Below are 21,064 nucleotides of genomic sequence, written 5' to 3'. Positions count from 1 at the left end.
CAGGGCTTGATCCCACGACCCTGAAATTACGACCTGAGCTGAAATCAAGAGTTGGATGCTTACCTGAGTCACCCAGGTGTCTCCAAAGTATCTTTTTCAATCACAACAGAATGAAACTGGAAATGGGTAACAGAAAGAAAATTGCACAATTTACAAATATGGGAATTAAACACTCTTAACCACCCAAAAGAAGAAATAACAAGGGAAATTAGAAATTACCTTGAGATAAATGAAGATATAGCAGAACTTAAGGAATGCCGCAAAAGCAGTGCGCAGAGGGAAATTTATAGCTGTAAATGTATATGTTGGAAAAGGAATATCTCAGATCAGTAACCTTTATTGTACATCTTAAGGAGCTAGAAAAAGAAAAGCAAACTAAACCCAAAGCTAGAAGAAGGAAATAACAGTAGAAAAGAGAGAAATAAAATAGAGGATAGAAAATCAATGAAATTAAAAGTTGGTTTTTTGAAAAGATCAACAAAATTGACAAACCTTTGTCTAGATTGAGTCAGAATAAAAGATTCAAATCACTAAAATCAGAAATGAATGTAGGGACATTACTATCAATTTTACAGAAGTAAAAAGGATAGTCTACCAAAACTAATTAATGCAAGAAGAAATGGCGGTGTGCAAGGGTTGCCATGGGAGTGGGTAGTATCGAGGCCTGTTGGAGGAGAAGGCACCTACACAACTATGGGCCTAGGTATAGACAGTCCTGTCCTTCTAAGGTGAAAACTTCAGTTGGAACCTTTGTGTGTAAAGATGGAAACAGTGTGGTCCTTTGAACAGATGCTAAAAATAGCTCTCATCTCAAAGAACCTAGTACCTGTGTATGAGAACTTGGATGCTGGGGAACAGCATTTGGTGAATGAATCCTTCCAGCCAGTGCTCTCTTTGGACTCCTCACCTTGCATTTGTAATCAGATTGGGTCACCTCCCATCATGAGGCTCCTGCCAAATTTGAACAGTTTTTCAAGGATCCTTATAGAAAGACACATTCCCCAAATAAATGTGGTATTTATACACAGTCCATTGGTATATACTGGATCTTCAGGAAACACTAGAATTACTAGTGAACAATATATTAAATGGCTCAAGGTTTACTATGGAGCAATTTTCTATGGCTTCACAGTAAAACTCCTAGAGTCACCTCCTGTTCCTGAACTAAGTGTTCCTTTAGAGTCAATGATAATGTACAAAATCCACAAATGTATGCAGGGCACATCCTGGAGGTTTTTTTAAAAAGAAACCTGAAGATACATTCTGTTGTGGGGATATAACGATTGATCTTTTCCCTTTGGAGAGGCCTCTTTGACAGATGGTGTGGAAATATTCAGCTTTGCCAGGTATGACAGTGATTTTTTATAGCTCATGAGATGAAAAGCAAACAGGCTCCAGAAAACATCTTCCAGTGACCATTCAATTTCTGATAACTATTCTATCCCTAAAATGTCTAGTATTTCACTGTTTCAATCTTTAAAGACTTTAGCCAATGAGATTAAGCACATTAAGACTGCAACACTGCCAGGGGCTTATATATCTAATTATGAGGCTCCAAACACTTAGAAAAAGCCAACTACTGCCTTATAAACCTTTGCCCCATCAATTTACACAAGTTGCAGTGTGCTGGTGTCAACATATTGTAGAAAGATGTAAAGTGCTGGTGAGGTGGATTGATGGTGATCTACTGACATACCTGGATTCACTCTAAAACGTAGTCAAGAGGATAATGTGAATTTGCCAAAGCTTGTGGAAACCTTTAAGGAATGGAAAGAGGAGGTAATAAAATGCCTTGCAGTCCTCTAAAACTAAGGACCTTCAAATAGGAGTAATTACAACCAAACACTTGCACATAAATAGAAACTCTGAATAGACTTATGCTATAGACTGGAGGTTTCTGACTCCTTAAAATTCATATGTTAAAATATTAACCCCTAATGTGATGGTAATTGGAAGTGGGGCATTTGGGAGGTGATTAGATCATTAGGGTGAACCCCATGAACAGGATTAGTGTCCTTATAAAAAGAGATACCAGAGAGCTTGCTTCCTCTGTCTCTCTGTTCTCTCCATGTGGGGATACAGCAAGAAGACCATCATTGGCAAACAAGGAAGAGTGGTCTCACCAGACATCAGATTTGCGAACACCTTGATTGGACTTCTCAGCCTCCAGAACTGTGAGAAATAAATGTTTGGTTAGGCCACCCACTCTGTAGTATTCTGGTACACTAGCCTGAACTAAGATAACCTGTAAGTTGTGAGATTGAATTGGTGATGATATATCTCACACAACAAAGAAAATCCTAGAATGAGATGGCTTCACTGGTGAATTCTACCAAATGTTGACATAAGAATCAATACCACTTATTTGCAAACTCTTTCAACCAACTAAAGAAGAGGGAATACTTTGAAACTCACTCTCTGGAGGCCAGCATTACCTGATACCAAAACTCTACAAAGGCAATACAAGGGAACAAACTACAAAATTTCTCTGAATAAAGACACAAATACTCAAGAAAATGCTAGCAAATCAAATTCAGCAGCATACAAAAAAGACCATCCCATGACCAAGTGGGATTTGTTCCTAAAATGCAAGGATGGTGTGACATATTAAAAAATAATCAATGCAGTAAATCACATTAATGAAAGGAATAAAATCAACAATCCTCAACTGATACAGAAAAAGCATTTGATAAAATTTAATATATAAAAACACTCAATAAACAACAATAGTTGGGAAATTCCTCAACATGACAAAAGCCGTGTGTAAAAACCCAACAGCTAATATCATACTCACTGATGAGAGTCTGAAAGCTTTCCTTTTAAGGTCAGGAATAAAACACGTCAGTGATGGCTCTCACCACTTCTATTCAAATAGTTCCAGAAGTTCAACCAGACCAATAAAGTAAGGAAAATAGGAAGGCATTCAAACTGGAAAGGAAGAAGTAAAGTTATCCCTGTACATTGATGACATGACTTTACATGTAGAAAAACCTCATGATGCCACAAAAAACTGTTAGAGCTAATAAATGAATTCAGCAAACCAGCAACATAAAAAATCCACATGCAAAAATCACTTGTATATCTGTGCCCTTGCAATGAACAAATCATATGCAAATTTAAAAAATTCCAGGGTGCCTAGATGGCTCAGTCCATTGAGCATTTGACTGTTGATTTTGGCTCATGTCATGATCTCAGGGTCATGGGATTGAGCCCTATGTTGGGCTCCATGCTCAGTGGGGAGTCTCTTTGAGAGTCTCTCCCTCTCCTTCTGTCCCTTCTCCCACTCATGTGGGCATGTGTGCTCTCTCTTCAAATAAATAAATAAATCTTTAAAATCTCAAAAAACAATTCCATTTACAATAGCATCAAAAGAATAAAATACCTAGCAATGTAAAATGGTATAGTTGCTATGGAAAATAGTTTGGTAGTTCTCAGAAAGCTAAACACAGAATTAATATATGATTCAGAAATCCCACTCCTAAATATATAACTAAATCATTTTAGTTATATATTGATATATTTTAAGATATATCTTTTAGATATATATATCATTTAGATATATATAATCATTTTAGTTATATATATTCAAGTGCCTGACTTCATAGTCAGGCACTTGAACCTGTATGCCAATGTTTATTAAAACACTATTTACAATCCAAAAGGTGGAAACAATCCAAGTATCCATCAACAGGTAAAATAGATAAAATATGATATATACATATAACAGAATATTACTCAGCTATAAAAAGGAATGAAGTTTTGATGCATGCTACAACCTGATTGAACCCTGAAAAGCTTATGCTAAGTGAAATAATCCAGACACAAAGGACAAATATTGTATGAATCCATTTACATGAGGTACATAAAGTAGGCAAATCCATAGAGACTGTTTAGAGACCCCTGTTGGGGCAGGGGGAATGGTTACAAAGGGGTAATGAAAACATTTTGGAAACGGATGGTGGTGTTTTTTTTTTTTTTTTTTCGGATGGTGGTGTTTACATAATGTTAGTGTAATTAGTGTCACTTAATTGTGTACTTAAAATGGTTAAAGTGGCAACTTTTATATTTATATATTGTTTACTGTAATTAAGAAATTAATAATGTAACATAAAAAACTACTGAAATGTATACTCTAAATGAGTCAACTATATGGTATGTGAATTATATTTCAGTCAAGCTGTTTCAAAATAAATAAAAACCATATTTAAAAAATCAGTTGTATCTGAGTTTAACAAATGAAAAACTTTGAATACTATAGAACATTGTTGAAAGAAATTAAATTAGAAATAAATAAATGGAAAGATAGTCCATGTTCACATATCGGAAAATTTAATACTAAGGTGGCAAAATTGCCAAATATATAGATTCAACATAATACCTATCAGAATCCCAGACAGACACTGCAGAAACTGACAGGCTGATTTTAACAATGACCTGGAAATTCAAAGGACCCAGGACAACCAGAACAATAGAATTTAGTTCAGGGGCACCTGACTGGCTCAGTTCGTAAAGCATACAGCTGTTGATCTGGGGGTTTAAGTTTGAGCCCCACACTGTGTGTACAGATTACTTGAAAATAAAATATTCTAAAAAGTTGAGAGTTTAGAAGTAATTCTTCACATATATAACTAGCTTCGACAAATTGCCAAGACAATTCCATGGTGAAAGAAGTCTTTTCTACACATGGTAGTAGGAAGACTGGCAAGCCATAGGCAAAAGAATGAAGTTAGTCCCTCTACTTCACATTAGAGGCAAAAATTAATTCCAAATGGATTAAACTCCTAAATGAGAGTAATGGTTACAGGGAACAGGGCTTATTTGGGGGGGCAATGAAAATATTCTAAAATTGATTGTGGTGATGGATGCCCAACATTGTGAATATAGTAAAAGTCATTGGATTATATACTTCAAGCAGGTGAAGCATATGATACTCCAAATACCTTCAAGTAGGTATTTTATCTGAATTATGACTCAGATTTTTAGTAATCTCTACATCCAATATGGAGGTCTGAACTCATGACTCCAAGATCATGAGTTGAATACTCTTCCAACTGGGCCAGCAAGGCGCCTCTGTCTCAAATGTTTTTGTTTTTTTTTTCTTAAGATTTAATTTATTTATTCACGAGACACACAGAGACAGAGGCAGAGACACCAGCAGAGGGAGAAGCAGGCTCACTGGGGAGCCTGATACAGGACTCGAATCTGTGACTCCAGGATCAGACTTTGAGCCAAAGGCAGCCCCTCAATCACTGAGCCACCCAGGTGTCTCTCAAATGTTTTAAAAAAATAAAAAGAAAGGTTATCACTACTGATCCTATGGACATGAAAAAGGTAATAAAGGAATGCTACAAAAAATTCCATGCCCACAAATTTATTAACTTAGACGAAACAGTAAAATTCCTTGAAGGAAATTGTCAAAACTCATACAAGGAGAAATACGTCTATTATCTATTTTAAAAATTGAATCAATAACTGTTAATTTTCCAAAAAAGAGAGTACCAGATCCAGATGTTTTCATTGATGAATCTGACCAAACATTTAAGGAAGAAATTATACCTATTCTCTACAATCCCCTCCAGAAAACAGAAGCAGAGAGAACACTTCCTAGCTCATTCTATGATACCAGCATCATCCTGACCCTGATAAAAACCAGTACAAAAAATAAACCATAGACCACTATCTCTCATGAACAGAGATGCAACTAAACATCAGCAACTTGAAACTAACAATGTGTAAAAAGAACTATACACTATAACAAGTGGAATTTATTCCAGGTATGCTGGTTTGATTGGCTGGTTCAATAATTTAAAAATCAATTAATGTAATCTACTACATAAACATTTTTAAAAAAGAAAACTCATATGATCATATCAGTGATATAGAAAAACATGACAAAATCCACCATCCATTCTATGATGGAAAACTTGTGGAAAACTAGCAATAGAGGAGAACTTCCTCAACTTAATAAAGAACTTCTACAAAAGCCCCTACAGCTAACATTATACTTAATGGTGAGATATTGGAGACTTTATCCCTAAGATTGGAAATAAGGCAAGGATACTCCCTCTTACCACTCTTACTCAACATCTTACTGAAAGTCCTATCCAGTGCAATAAGATAAGGAAAAAGAAATAAAGCTTATACAGACTGGGAAAGAAGAGATAAAACTGTATTTGTTCAAAGAATGCATTGTTTATGTAGAAAGTCCCCCCAAATTGACAAAAGAACTTTTGTTAATAGTAGCAACATCACAGCATACAAGGTTAATAGTATATAAATGTTGACTGATTTCCTGTATACTACCAGTGAACAATTCAAAATTGATATTAAAAACACAGTACCATTTACAATAGCATACACACAAAATGAAATACATATAAATCTAATCAAATATGTACAAGATGTATATGAAGAAAATTACAAAATTATTTTGAAAAAAATAAAATGCCTAAATAAATGGAGGTGTCCATATTTATGGACTAGAACACTTAACATTATTAAGAAGTCAACTCTTTCCCAACTCAATCTATAGTTTCTTTTTTAAAGATTTTTTTTTAAGATTTTATTTATTTATTCATGAGAGACACAGAGAGAGAGGGGCGGGGGCAGAGACACAGGCAGAGGGAGAAGCAGGCTCCATGCAGGGAGCCCGACGTGGGACTCGATCCTTGGCCTCCAGGATCAGGCCCTGGGCTGAAGGCAGCACTAAACCGCTGAGCCACCCAGGTGCCCTCTTTTTTTAAAGATTTTATTTATTTAATTGTGAGAGAGAGAGAGGGAGAAGAAATGGGTAGGAAATATCAGAAAGGGAGACAAAACATAAAGACTCCTAACTCTGGGAAACGAACTAGGGGTGGTGGAAGGGGAGGAGGGCGGGGGGTGGGGGTGAATGGGTGACTTGCACTTGAGGGGGGCACTTGATGGGATGAGCACTGGGTGTTATTCTGTATGTTGGCAAATTGAACACCAGTAAAAAATAAATTTATTATTAAAAGAGAGAGAGAGAGAGAGAAACAGACAGACAGACACAGGCAGTGGGAGAAGCAGTCTCCAAGCACAGAGTCTGATGCAGGACTCAGTCCCGGAACTCCAGGATCACACCCCGAGCCGAAAGCAGATGCTCAACCGCTAAACCACCCAGGCGTCCCTGATCTATAGTTTCTATGTAATCCTAATCCAAATTCCAGCAGCGTATTTCATAGCTATTAACAGATTCTAAAATTTATATGAAAAGACAAAAGACCCAGAATAGCTAACACAAAAGTGAAGAACAAAGTAATAGAGAACCCATACTGCTCAACTTCAAAGCTTACTATAAAGCTAGTGATTGAAACAGAGTGGTAGTGGTGAAAGAATAAACAAGTACATCGACAGGATATAGAACCCAGAAATGATGCCACACAAATACAGTCAACTGATCTTTGACAAATGAAGCAAGAGTAATTTAATGGAGACAGTCTTTCAACAAATGATACTGGAATAATTGGAAGTACACACACACACACACACACACACACACACACACACAAACATGTACACAGACCTTACCACTGTCATAAAAAGTATCTCAAAATGGACCACAGACCTAAATGTAAAACACAAAAAACTATAAAACTTCTATAACAAAACATAAGAGAAAATCTAGATGACTCTGGGTTTGGTGATGAGTCTTTAGATATAACTCAAAAGCACAATCCATACACAAATAAGAAATTGATGTTGTACTTCATTAAAGTGGAAACTTCTGCTCTTCAAAAGGCACTAGTGAGTAAATGGAAAGATATGACGCAGACAGCAAGAAAGTATTTGCAAAATGCATATCTTTCTGAAAAAGGACTGGTATCCTAAGCATACAAAGAACTCTTAAAACTCAATCAGAAAACAACAATCTAATTAACATATGGGCAAAGATCTGAATAGATACCTCATCAAAAATGATATAAAGATGTTAAATGAGTATATGAAAAGTGCTTGGCATCGTGTCATTAGGGAACTGCAAATAAAAGTGAGATACTACTATATACCTATTAGAATGGCTAAAATCCAGAACATGAACAACACTAAACATTGGAGAAGATGTGGAGCAACTGTCATTCATTGTTGGTGGGAATGTAAAATGGTACAGCCACTTGGGAAGACAGTTCCGAAGTTTCTTACAAAACTAAACATAATTTTACCTTATGACCCAGCAATCACATTCCTCGGTTTTTACCCAACTGATTTGAAAACAAACAAAACTTGCATGCAAATTAATAGCACTCTATTCACAATGGTCAAAAACCAGAAGCAAGATGTCCTTCAGTAAGGAAATGAATAAACTTGCACATTCACATAGACTACCACTCAGCAGTAAAAAGGAACAATTTATGATACACATGATGAATGGATGAGCATCAAATTATGACACAAATAAGTACGTACTCTAATTCCATTTGTCTGAAGTTCACAAACAGAAAAACTAATCATGACAATGGACAGATCAGTGTTTACCTTGGTAGGGGTCGGAGGTGTGTGGACTACAAAGGAGCACTCTTTCTGGGGTTATGGTAATGTCACATCTATCTGTATTCGGATGTTAGCTAAGGGTGTACATATTTGTCAAAAAAGCATAAAACTATTAAGATTTGGGTATTTTGCTCTACATAATTATACCACAATAGAATTGGTTATTTGAAAAAAGTCAAGACAGTGGCCATTTTGGGGGAGGTAGAGATTAGTGGTTAGGATGGAGCAGTTGTGGGCTTCTGAGATGACACACAAAGTTCTATTTTTTACCCTGGGTAGTAATTTCATAGTTGTTCTTTAAAAAATTTATGAAGCTATACATTTGTTTCATGTAGTTTTCTATATCTGTGCTGTATTTTACAATATAAAAGTATAAAATATACATCCTTACAAAGGTGTCTGTTTTTTCACAGGTTGGGTTGAACTATATAACCTTTAAATAACTTTTAAACTCTAAAATTGTGTGATTCTATATAATTACTGTGATAAAATACCATAAGGCATTTCCTATTTAATGAGATTCTGAAATATCCAGGTTTTTTAAAAAAAAGCATATGAAAGATTTTCTAGACAAAGCAGATGGGTTAAAACTCCCCCCTCCCCCCAGATTTATGTTTCTTTGATTTTCTACTGTAGAGAACAGAAGCCAAATCCAAGTCTTATCTCAAATATATTTCCAATTCCTCTAATCTTTAAGTTTGTGAATGATAGTTTTCTGGACCAAAAGCTACTTGGTCTCTGGACCATCTCCTGCTTATAATTCCCTGGAAAGCACAACTAATATAATATCAGCAATTAAGATGTACAAACACATGTCCATATAAAGAAGAGAAACGTACAGAACACTTGTATCTGTAATAACCAAAACCTGCTAACAACCCAAATGTCTTTCTACAGGTGAATGGATAAACCTGTAGAACATCCATGCAGTGGAGAGCTTGGTACTCAATAACAAAAAGTAATGAACTCTAAAACACGGATACATCTCAGGATAAATTTCCATTATGCTGAGTCACAGAAACCACAGTCTCTCCTTTAAAGAATACATTGTATGATTTCACTCATACAATTCCAAACAATGCAAACTAATCTAGTGATAGAAAGCAGAATAATGTTTATCTGAAGATGGGGAAGCAGGTAGGGGCAAGGAGAAGAAATCAGAGGCACAAGGAGAAACCACTGGGACTGATGGAGATGTCCACGCCCTGACTGTGGTGATGGTGAAATGGGCATGCATATGCATCGAATCTTATCATACTATATACTTTGAGATGTTTAGTTTATTGTAGGTTAATCCTCAATAAAGCTGTTTTTAAACAACACAGTGTATGCAGACAAGACTCTCCCAACTTCTGTTTAAGGCAAGGAAATACTGAAAATGCTATTGTTCTAAGCTACATTGAAAAGCTTCCTTTGACCAGGGTTATCTAAATTTTGTTTAAATTGCGGTGACTTTTAGAGAATACAGGTCAATAATGTGGGATCCCAAGTACCTGAATCATAGCCAGCACACCACATGAGATGACTGGGGCAGTAGTGTGCACAGGAAAAACGGAGGCAAAAGAACATTCTTCTAACAGTCTAGCACACTAGACTGGTGTTTAGCAAAAACAACCAATAACACCTTTTAAGGTTGGCTCTATATCTCAGTGAAACATTCTAGTGAAGCAGCCATGATTATTTCTAGGACCTCCTAGCCTAGGGCACACAGGGCAGAAGTCTGTTTCAGGTGAGTAAGAGCGCTGGTCCCTGAGACCTGGTCAGAACTGGCACAGACTCCTTGTCTTAAATCTACTCAGGTCAGAGCAAAGAGGAGAGCTCCAGGCAGAGTTGGCACCACAAGGTCTAAGGAAGAACATTCAGCTAGAAGGAGAAGGATGCCTGCTTACACTCAAAGGAAGCAAGCCTAGACTATACCATTTAGGTAGCTCAGAAGAAGCAAGTGTAACCTGGTGAAGAAATTCCACCCTCTGTGGCAGCTCCACCCCAACTCCTGCAGCCTTAATTGTCCTATAATTTGACCAATTTATAGCTGCAATGGGACAAAATAGTTTTATACTTAAGATAACCAAGAGCCAACAGACTTAACCATTGTGACAGCTTCAAAATACCAGGATAAATGGAACCCATTTATGTGGAATAACAAAACTTTAGCAGAGTAGACTCTCAACAATGTGTAAGAAATTACAGTAGGATATACACTCACATGGTGATCAGCACAGCACTGATTTGCTTTATAAAAAAGATGCAAACTGCTCATGTACAAAAACCTCTTTGAGTCCTTTATTAACATTTGGAGATGTGCGGTACATACAATTAACAGCATCACACAGCTACAGAAGTACAAATAACCAAGAACGTACTTCAGAACAAGGATCTCAGAGCAACTTCAGATGTTGCCTGCTCTGAACCTCCACAAAAACCCAACTCTGACACACGTGGGACAGACGATATAACAATTTCACTTTGAAATGGTTCTTTAAAAAAAAATGACAAGAATTAATAGTTCAAACCCTCTAGAGTGTGAGATGTGGCAAGTCTCTCGATGCCATGGCACTGCTGTAAAAGGCCAGCTCAGGCATTTGAAGGTCAGACAGAGTAAGAACCGGCTGGGATGAGGGGAAGAGGTTTGATGTTCAGTGTAGAGAGATAACAGATGGTCCAAGTGGATACTTTCAGTCCGGGCTCAGTATGGGTCCTGCAGGAATCCATCAGATAAATACAGTTTATAAACCAGAAGGCTGAAAACCACCAGCCATTCATTTGTGTCACTGATTCTAACTGGCAGACACTGATGCATCAGGAGTCATTTATGACACAGCGAGTTTAAGAGGGATACGCCTGAAAGAGAGAATGGAGTTCACTGCGCCAGAACAGCTCTGATCCGTTTGTGCCACTGGGTCCCTCTGCTTTCTTGTGTGAATTAAGGAACACTTCCTTTATTTCAATGTTCCATTTTGAGAATAACCAAAACCCTCCCCCCACCCCTACCATCATTCTTCATAAATTCTGTTTTCAAAGTCTTGATTCTTCTGGGTCTAGACTTTTTCCTTTCGCTTCAATTTCGACACCTTCTTGACAGTCCCGTTCTTGTTTAGAAGCTTCAGGACACGGTCTTTATGATCTAAAACCTTAAGCATGGAGTCTCTAGCCTCACTGATCTGGTCCATCACAAGTTTACACCGCTGCATATTTCCCTGCAACATAAAACATCATAACCAATCAGTAATCAGGAGACCACCAGGCTTTCAAAAAAACTTTTCACTTATAGAATGACACCATTTTGAGGCTTCCACATGGAAAAAATGTTTTGGTCTTTCTTAGTAATGCAAGCTAAAGTAGTTTGTTTTTTCTTTTAAATGATGTATTTATTTTAGAGAGCAAGTGTGCATGAGCTAGGGGGTGGGTGAGTGCGTGGGAGGAACAGAGGGAGAGGGAGAGAATTTTAAGCAGACTCCCTGCCCAATGCATGGGAGCCCAATGCAGGGCTCGATCCCATGACCTGAGATTGTGACTTGAGCCAAAACCAAGAATTAGATGTTCAACCGACTGAGCCACCCAGGCATCCCAAATAGTAGGTTTTTACTCAAGATGTTAGTGAAAGGGAGGGAAATGGGAGAAGTAAGACTGTACAGTGACAATCCCATAAACTGGATGATCAGAGGGAAAACGGCTAAGTCAAACCTGTATCAGTTCATTTATTCGGTGTAGATCATCATCAGTTGCTGCTTTTTTCTTTGGGATAATCCCTTCTTGTAGGTTGGTGAGTCTTTCATAAACATCATGTTCTAGATTTGTCTGCAACACATAAGAGGAAGGGTATGATGGCCTCAGAGATACTCTTCCTTGCTAACCTCAGGCAAATGCACCCATGTTGAATCACTCCTGTAAACTGGTATGAGGGCTGTTTGGGTGATAGAATCCCTTCTCCTGAGGACTAGGGCATTAATGTACAGCAAGGGAAATTATCAACAACGATTAATAGAACAATCTGTCATAATATAGGGTCCATCTTCAAGGATAACTTTTAAATACTTCCCTGAATTTATAACTGCTCTAAAAAATAAGTCTAAAGGTTTCATAGAAACATGCTTTTTCCAAGGTACAATAAGTAGCCATGGCACTACTTTTTTTTTCTTAGATACTCATAACAATGTTCTTCAGATCACTGCTACTCCAAAGATGGAAAAACTTCATGAGGTTGTTGTTTTGATTGCTCCCCCTTCACCTCCATGGTGAGGGAAGGATTCCTGCCCTAGGATTATGGAAACAGAAACACCCCCCAACACTGGACACATGAGATCAATAGCAGTGTACTAGTCAATATAGTCACAGCCCAGGGGAGGAGGACACCACACAGCACGCAAGGCCATGCAGGGGCTGCACTCAGGAACAGAGTGAACAAGCAGGGGCTATAGGAGGCAGGTTTTGTAGTATTGGGAGGGAGAGGTGTCCCCTGGTTACCATGGGAATGTGACAGTTTATTTGAATAATATTGTAAACTGGCAGGGACCTAAAGCCCAATAATCAAGAAGCAGTGGGAGTTGAGCCTGGTATGGTGATACCAGTATAAGGAGTATGGTGGGGAGCAAGGGCTTACAGTTAGGCCATTTGAGTCTCTCTGTTTTAGATTCACAGCAATACAAAATATTGAACCTTAACTGTAGGTCTTATTGTTCAATGTACTTTGGTTCTGGGTACCAGACTAAGATATGTTTGGATTGTATCTATGGGATAGATATAATAATTATGATATTATATCATAAATTATACATATAAATTCTGCATGACCCACGTTAATTGGTCATGCTTCAGAATTACTCAAAAGGGAACACTCTAGAACTGAGATGCCTCCAGCATCTGTTCCCCTCTTCAGCAGGACATAACTGCTAGAACTCTACTTACCAGCTGTAGTAACTGAGCGGCACAGAGGTGAACTTTCCAGCCTTGAGCTCGACAGGATACTCCTTTCTGGTTAGCTATTTCCTGCAGCATAGCTTTCTTCTCTTCTGGAATCATTAAAAAATAAAAAGTGTATTTCAATTTGTATAAAGCTAATATAATCTGGATTCAAGCTACTGATGTTGCTACAGGTTTATCAATTATTTCTTTACTTAAATATCTTTAAATAATTCCTTTCATTTAAGTCATTAGGAATAGAGGTAGTTTCTCCTTTTTGTTCATCCCTGAAGAATGCTGTAGAGACATACTCTGCTAATCTAGTGAGTTCAAAAGAGAACAAATTAATACTTTAATCTTTTAAAGGAAGGAAATGGTCTCTGGTGGCTTAGAGCCTTGCTCATGTGTGATGCATGCAAGCGTGGAGAATTGGGCATGAAGTTTTAGAAGCTTTTTGGTGTTATCTAGATCTTGGAGAAATGAATTAAGTTTGAATAACATTTCACATCTGGATAGAAAAGTAACCAGAACTGTAGTCAAACAAATATGAAACGTATCATCTGGACTGGGGAGATGGAAACTAGGTTTGAGGGGTACTTGTCAAAGTGAGTTGAACTGTGTATGTGAAGCTTTAATTACTGTTTAACAACAACTTAAAATGCATTTATGCATTAATTAAAAAATTTTAATAATTAAATGTACCAAATGTGCCACTGTGGTGGGGGTGTTGATAGTGGGGGGAAGCTGTGCATGTATGGGGACTGGGGGTAAATGGGAGATCCCTATACCTTGTATTCAATTTTGTTGTGAACCTCAAACTGATCTAAGAAGTTCATCAATTAAAAATACAAAGCCCTATCTAGTAGGTGAGTATTAACGTGCATATGATATAAAGACTTTTTTAAACTTCTGAGGTAATTGGCGATTCACATGCAGTTAGTTGTAGGAAAGATCCTAAGTACTCTTTACCTGGTTTCCCCCAATGGCAGCATCTTGTAAAACTACAGTACAAACCATAATCACGATGATGATGTAGCCTGACTACTCAGATTTCACCAGTTGTGGGTGTACCTGTGTACCTCATTTTAAGCATTTGAAAGAACTCTTTAGTTTGAAATAATTTTTTTAAAGATTTTTATTTTATTATTATTTTTTAGATTTTATTTATTTATTCATGAGGACACACACACACACAGAAGCAGAGACACAGGCAGAGGGAGAAGCAGGCTCCATGCAGGAAGCCTGATGTGGGACTTGATCCCGGGCCTCCAGGATCACACCCTGGACTGAAAGCAGTGCCAAACCGCTGAGCCACCCGGGCTGCCCCTAGTTTGAAATAATTATAGATACAGAGGAAGTTGCAAAGATGGTACAAGGATGTATCTGAAAAAGACTTGTATGTAGAACAAATGAAAAACTCCTATAACTCAATAATAAAAAGAAACCAATTAAAAAGGGCAAAAGATCTGAACAGATACTTCTCCAAAAAAGATATATAAATGGCCAGTAAGTATGTTCCAGCTTCTGGCTATTCCAAAAAAAGTTGCTACAAACAGCTATGTACAGATTTTTGTGGGGACACAGGTTTTCATTTTTCTGGGATAAATGCCCAGGAGTCTAACTGTTAGGTCATATGGTAAGTGTATGTTCTAGTTTTAATGAAACTGCCGAACGGTTTTCCAGAGCAGCTACCTCAGCAAAGTATGAGAGACAACTGACCTGTGGTATGACAGTGCTCTGCTAACTTGCTCTCCAAGGAAATGGTGAAAATTTTAAAAATAACTAGACCTCTGGAAAGGCTCCTAAGGGAAAATAGAAAATCTATTCATGCAACATCTATTCAAGCATATCTGTGGTAAGAACAGTTCAGTCCATGGTATCTGAACTAAGACCCTCCCCCCCCCCCTTTTTTCCCTCCCAGCTCAGTGAAGTGAATATTCCATGCAGACTGCTGCCACCCAAAACATGGGGTTCCCTCTCCTCCAGCTGCTGGGTGGAAGGCTATCTTCCCCGGAGGAGCAGGTCGTCAGCATTTCTCATACTGCTCCCCGCTACCTGTGGCTCAGGCTAAGTCCTAGGTGAGCACAACTGAGATGCAAGGGCGCTCTTCTGTTCACTCTCTAGTCTGGCATGGAGACTGTATCTTAGGGCAAAGCATACTGAGAACAGTGGGCCCTGGGAGCCCTTCTGCTGCTTTGTGAAGTGGTGGTTTCATGCTAGGAGAGACAAGCCGAGAGGACCCTAAGGCTGCTCACTCATCTTCTCCTCTACTGGATGCTCACTTCCTGGAGTGTGGTGTTACTTAGAGTGAGAGTAGCCATTATCCTCACCTCACCTCCAGAGGCCTAGCTCAGAGATTCTGCCTGGGGGAGAGAAAGCCCATAAAACAGGTACCTTCTAAACTGACTCCATTTGCTACAGACTAAAAAGTCAAAACCTAAAGGTGCTCCTAAGAACAATGGAGGCTGTAGTGTAAGGCATTTGGGAGATCTGTAGATCAAATAAAGATACAGCCTAGATGTGGGCTGACTAGTTCCTAGGAGAGCACAAAGAATAAGATGGTTGAGAGAAGCCCTTTTGGGGGCAGAACAAATATCAAACACTGACTTCAGTAACTACTCTGAAAGGAGCTATGATTTGACTGGAATAGTTTGCAGAGGAATATAAATTGTGTGTTCCAGAGCACATTTCAGTACTGTGTTCTGGTAGAGCAAATAGCATGCAATCAGCAGGGCTAATCAGCTGGGTGTGGTCAGGAAAAGAGTGGGCGAGAGCTCCACTGGTGCCACGGGCATCCCAGGATGACTGCTGGCATACCTGAAGCTATGTCTCCCTGAGGAGCAACACTGAAGGCTCGATACACCTGGTGGTGGAGGTGATAAGATTTCACTAAAATAATCTAGCCAGTCACTACACAAATAAATAAGCAAATAACAATAATTAGCTTGGGGTGAAGTGGGGAGAGAACAGCATTCAGAGTTTTCTAGAATGTTGTTTTCAATAAAAAATTATGAGGCATGCAAAGAAATAATAAAGTGTGACCCACACATGGCAGGGCAGGAACAGGCAACAGAAACGGCTTATATGAGTGACCAGATGTCAAATTTACCAGAAAAAGACTTCAAAGCAGCCATCATAAATAAATTCACTGAATGGAAGGGATGTAGGAATGAAGCAGGATGTAGGAGTGAAGAAGGTATGATGATCATGTCAAATTAAGTAGAGAAATCAATAAAGAGGTAGAAATCATAAAAAGACAGGAATGGACATTCCAGAGTTATAAAGCAAATGAAATACTTAAACAATTCACTTAGAAGAGCACACCAGTAGATGTGAACTGGTACAGAAGAGAATCAGTCAGGTCAAAGACAGGTGGGCAGAGATGATGCTGAAGAACTGAGAGCAAAAGGAATGAGAATAATAAGCAGGGCGTTGGAGAAATGTGAGAGACCCCAACACATGGGTAATGGGAATGCCAGAAGAGAGAAAGAAGCAATATTCAAAGAAAAAAAAATGGCTGAAATGTCTCAAATTTATTGAAAAATAACCCAAATATCCAAAAAACTCCAGGAACTCCAAATATGAGAAGTGCAACGACCTCACAGAATCAGCAGTTGAGTTTTAGGGAGAAACAAAGGAGACCAGAAGACAATGGGACTACAGGGTTCAAAGTGCTTAAAGGAATGTGTAAGATATCTAGTTTCTCTTCCTTCTCACCAGCATTTAGCATAATCAGTATTTCTTGTTTCAGCTATTTCTTTAATGGCTAGTGATGCTTAACATTTTTTAAAAAAATAAATTTTATGGGGGTGCCTCAGTTGGTTAAATGTTTGCCTTCAGCTCGGGTCATGATCCCAGGGTTCTGAGATCAAGCCCCATATCCAGCTCCCTGCTCAGAGGAAAGCCTGATTGTTCCTCGCCCTGGGTCCCTATCCCCCATCTTGTGTGCACGTGCATATGCACGCCTTTTCTCTCAAATAAATAAATAAAATATTAAAAAAAATTATGGCCCAGGACCCAATGAGAATACTGTAGTATGTTTTACTTGTTATGTCTCCTTAGGCAACTCTTGGCTTGATGGTTTCTTAGATGGTCTTTGCTTCTGATGACCTGGGCAGTTCTGAAGAGTACTGGTCATTTTGCAGGATGCCTTTTATTTAGATTTGTCTGATGTTTCTCTCAGGATTAGAATGTAGTTATGAGAGGAGACATAGAGGGGAAGTGCCAATGCTATCAGAACCCATGACGGGTATATACTATTTAAAAAAATATTCCAGGGCAGCCCAGGTGGCTCAGCTGTTTAGCGCCACCTTCGGCCCAGGGCCTGATCCTGGAGACCCAGGATCGAGTCCCACGTTGGGCTCACTGCATGGAGTCTGCTTCTCCCTCTGCCTGTCTCTCATGAATAAATAAATATTTAAAAAAAAATTCCAGTATAATTAACATACAGAGTTACATAATAGTTTCAGGTGTACAGTATAGTGACTCAACAACTCTATATATTACTCTGTGCTCATCAGAAGTGCACTCTCAATCCTGTTCATCTATTTCACCACCCCCACCTACCTCCCCTCTGGTAGCCATAAGTTTCATCAGTTTGTCCTTGAACTATAGCTAAGAGTCTGTTTCTTGATTTGTCCCCTCATTTTGTTTTTAAATTCCACGAGTGAAATCATATGGTGTTTGTCTTTGACTTATTTCACTTCGCATTATACCCTCTAGATTCATCCAAGTTGTTGAAATGGCAAGATTTTATTCATTTTTATGGCTCAGTAATATTCCCATGTGTGTATATATGTACACATATATACATGTATATATACATATATGCACTGTGCATATGTGTATATATGTGTACACACACACACATATCACATCTTTATCCATTCATCTGTCAGTGGACCCTTGGGCTGCTTCCATAGTTTGGCTTTGTAAATAATGCTGCAAAAACAAAAGGGTGCATATATCTTCTCAAATTAGCGTTTTCATATTCTTTGGGTAAATATCCAGTAGTGGAATTACTGGATCATATGGTAATTCTATTTTTAACTTTTTAAGGTGCCTCCAAGTATGGAGTACTTGGAGAGTACTTTTTCAGAGTGGCTGTGCCAGTTTGCATTCCCATCAATAGTGTGTGAGCGTTCCTTTTTCTCTACATCCTTGCCAAATTTGTTTCTTGTGTTTTTGATTTCAGCCATTCTGACAGGTGTGAGATGGTATTTCATTGTGGTTTTGATTTGCATTTCTCTGATGAGTGATGCTGGGCATCTTGTCATGTGCCTGTTGGCCACCTGGATGTCTTCTTTGGAGAAATGTCTCTTCATGTCTTCTTTCTATTTTTTAATTGGATTTTTAAAAAAGATTTATTCATGAGAGAGAGAGAGAGAGAGAGAGGCAGAGACACAGGCTGAGGGAGAACCAGGCTCCCTGCAAGGAGTCTGATGTGAGACTCGATCCCGGATCCTGGGATCATGCCCCAGGCCAAAGGCAGACAGACACTCAACCACTGAGCCACCCAAGGGTTCCAATTTTTTAATTGGATTATTTACAGTTTATTGTTGGGTTATATAAGTTCTTTATGCATTTAGGATACTAACCCTTTATCAGACAGGTATCTCCTACCATTCAATAGGTAGTTTTGTTGATTTAGTTTTTAGTTTTGTTGATTGTTTCCTTCACTTTGCAGAAGTTTTTATTTTGATAAAGTCCCAAGAATGTCTAGTTTCCAACAAATTAGGAAGCATGTTATGGCTAATGTCAGAGAAATTACAGACTGTTCTCTGGGATTTTTATGGTTTCAGGTCGGACATTTAGGTCCTTAATCCATTTTGAGTTTACTTTTGTGTATGGTGTAAGAAAGTGGTCCAGTTTCATTCCTTTACACATGTCCAGTGTTCCCTATACCATCTTTTTTTTTTTTTTTTTAAGATTTTATTTATTCATGAGAGACACACACAGAGAGAGGTAGAGACACAGAGGGAGAAGCAGGCCCTGTGCAGGGAGCCTGACATGGGACTCGATCCTGGGTCTCCAGGATCACGCCCTGGGCTGAAGGCGGCGCTAAACCGCTGAGCCACCCGGGCTGCCCTTCCCTATACCATCTGTTGAATCTTTCATTTCATGGTATGACTTCAATTTTTAAAAATTTGTTGCAAGTTGTTTTGTGGCCTAAAATGATCTATTCTGGAGAATGTTCCATGTGCACTTGAAGAGAATGTGTATTCTGCTGTTTTGGGATGGAACATTCTGAATATATCTGTTAGATCCACCTGGTCCACTTTGTTATTCAAAGCCACTGTTTCCTTGTAGAGTTTGTTTGGATTATTTATCCATTGATTTAAGTGGGGGTGTTAAAGTCCCCTACTATTATTGTTTTATTATTGACTATATCTTTGATGTTTGTTATTAGCTGCTTTATGTATTTGCATGCTCCCATGTAGGGTGCACGCAATTGTTAGATTTTCTTGTTGGTTCGCTTCCTTTATTATTATATGGTGTACTTCTTTTCTTTGTCTGTTACAGTCTCAGTTGTTTTTTTTTTTTTAAGATTTTATTTATTTTTTTTTACGACACACACACACACACACACACACACACACACACACACACACACACGGAGAAGCAGGCTCCTCACAGGGAGCCTGATATGTGACTCGATCCCCAAACTGGGATCATGCCCTGAGCTAAAGGCAGATGCTCAATTGCTGAGCCACCCAGGCATCCCTACAGTCTCAGTTTTATTATTTTATTTGTTTTTAAAGATTTTATTTATTCATGAGAGAGAGAGAGAGAGAGAGAGAGAGAAGGGCAGAGACATAGGCAGAGGGAGAGAGACTTAGGCAGACATAGGCTCCCTGCATGGAGCCTGATGCGGGACTTGATCCCAGGACTCCAGGATCACGCCCTGAGTGGAAGGCAGGTGCTCAACTGCTGGGCCTCCCAGGCATCCCTACAGTCTATAGGGAATAAATACATACATTCTAGATATGAGCCCTTTATCAGATACATGGTTTGCTAATATTTTATCCCAGGCAATAGTTTGTCTTTTCATCCTTCTGACAGAGTTTGTCACAAATAAAAAGTTTTTATTAAGTCCAATTTATTTTCCTTTCCTTCTGTGGACAATTTTTGGTGTCATGTCTAAGAACTGTTCACTATGCTCTAGGTCCTGAAGATTTTATTCTAGGTTTTCCTCTAAAAGTTTAATAGTTATACATTTCATATTTAAATCTATTATCCATTTTGAGTTAACTTCTGTATAAAGTATGAGGATTAAGTTAAGGGTCACTGTCTCTCTTTTTTAAACACATGGATGTCCAGCACCATTTGTTGAAAAAAGAAGACTCTCCTTCTTCCACTGATTTTTTTTTTTCCATTTGGTCAAAAATCAGTTGAGCATATTTGTGTAGATCTATTTCTGAATTTTCCATTCCAGCCATCTATATGTATATCCCTGGGCAGATACCACCCTGTTTAAGCTACTATAAACTCTATGCTTTAATATCAGAAAAAATGGGATGCCTGGGTGGCTCAGCAGTTGAACATCTCCCTTTGGCTCAGGTTATGATCCTGGGGTCTGGTATCAGGTCCCACATTGGGCTCCTGCAGAAAGCCTGCTTCTCCCTCTGCCTGTGTCTCTGCCTGTCTCCCTCTCTCTCAT

General features: G+C 38.5%; 1 protein-coding gene and 1 pseudogene across 6 annotated transcripts in view; one reads left to right on the top strand and one right to left on the bottom strand.

The window, feature by feature from the left end:
* The first annotated feature begins 692 nt into the window (after positions 1–692).
* On the top strand, positions 693–3,467 carry LOC140612080 (archaemetzincin-2 pseudogene; annotated as a pseudogene).
* A 7,299-nt stretch (positions 3,468–10,766) lies between these two features.
* The window catches only part of SAP130 (Sin3A associated protein 130), an 83,148-nt gene continuing 72,850 nt past the window's right edge, over positions 10,767–21,064 (bottom strand). For all 6 annotated transcript variants that reach the window (XM_072788698.1, XM_072788693.1, XM_072788694.1 and 3 more), the window contains 3 exons: positions 13,411–13,514; positions 12,190–12,303; positions 10,767–11,702 (listed from right to left, as the gene is read on the bottom strand). In XM_072788698.1, coding sequence (XP_072644799.1) covers positions 11,544–11,702; positions 12,190–12,303; positions 13,411–13,514 — 377 coding nt within the window. In that variant the 3' untranslated portion in view covers positions 10,767–11,543. The remainder of the gene's footprint in view (positions 11,703–12,189; positions 12,304–13,410; positions 13,515–21,064) is intronic.

Source organism: Canis lupus, chromosome 20 (genome assembly GCF_048164855.1).
Source record: "Canis lupus baileyi chromosome 20, mCanLup2.hap1, whole genome shotgun sequence".
Taxonomy (NCBI): domain Eukaryota; kingdom Metazoa; phylum Chordata; class Mammalia; order Carnivora; family Canidae; genus Canis; species Canis lupus.
This window is presented reverse-complemented; position numbering and strand designations above follow the sequence as displayed.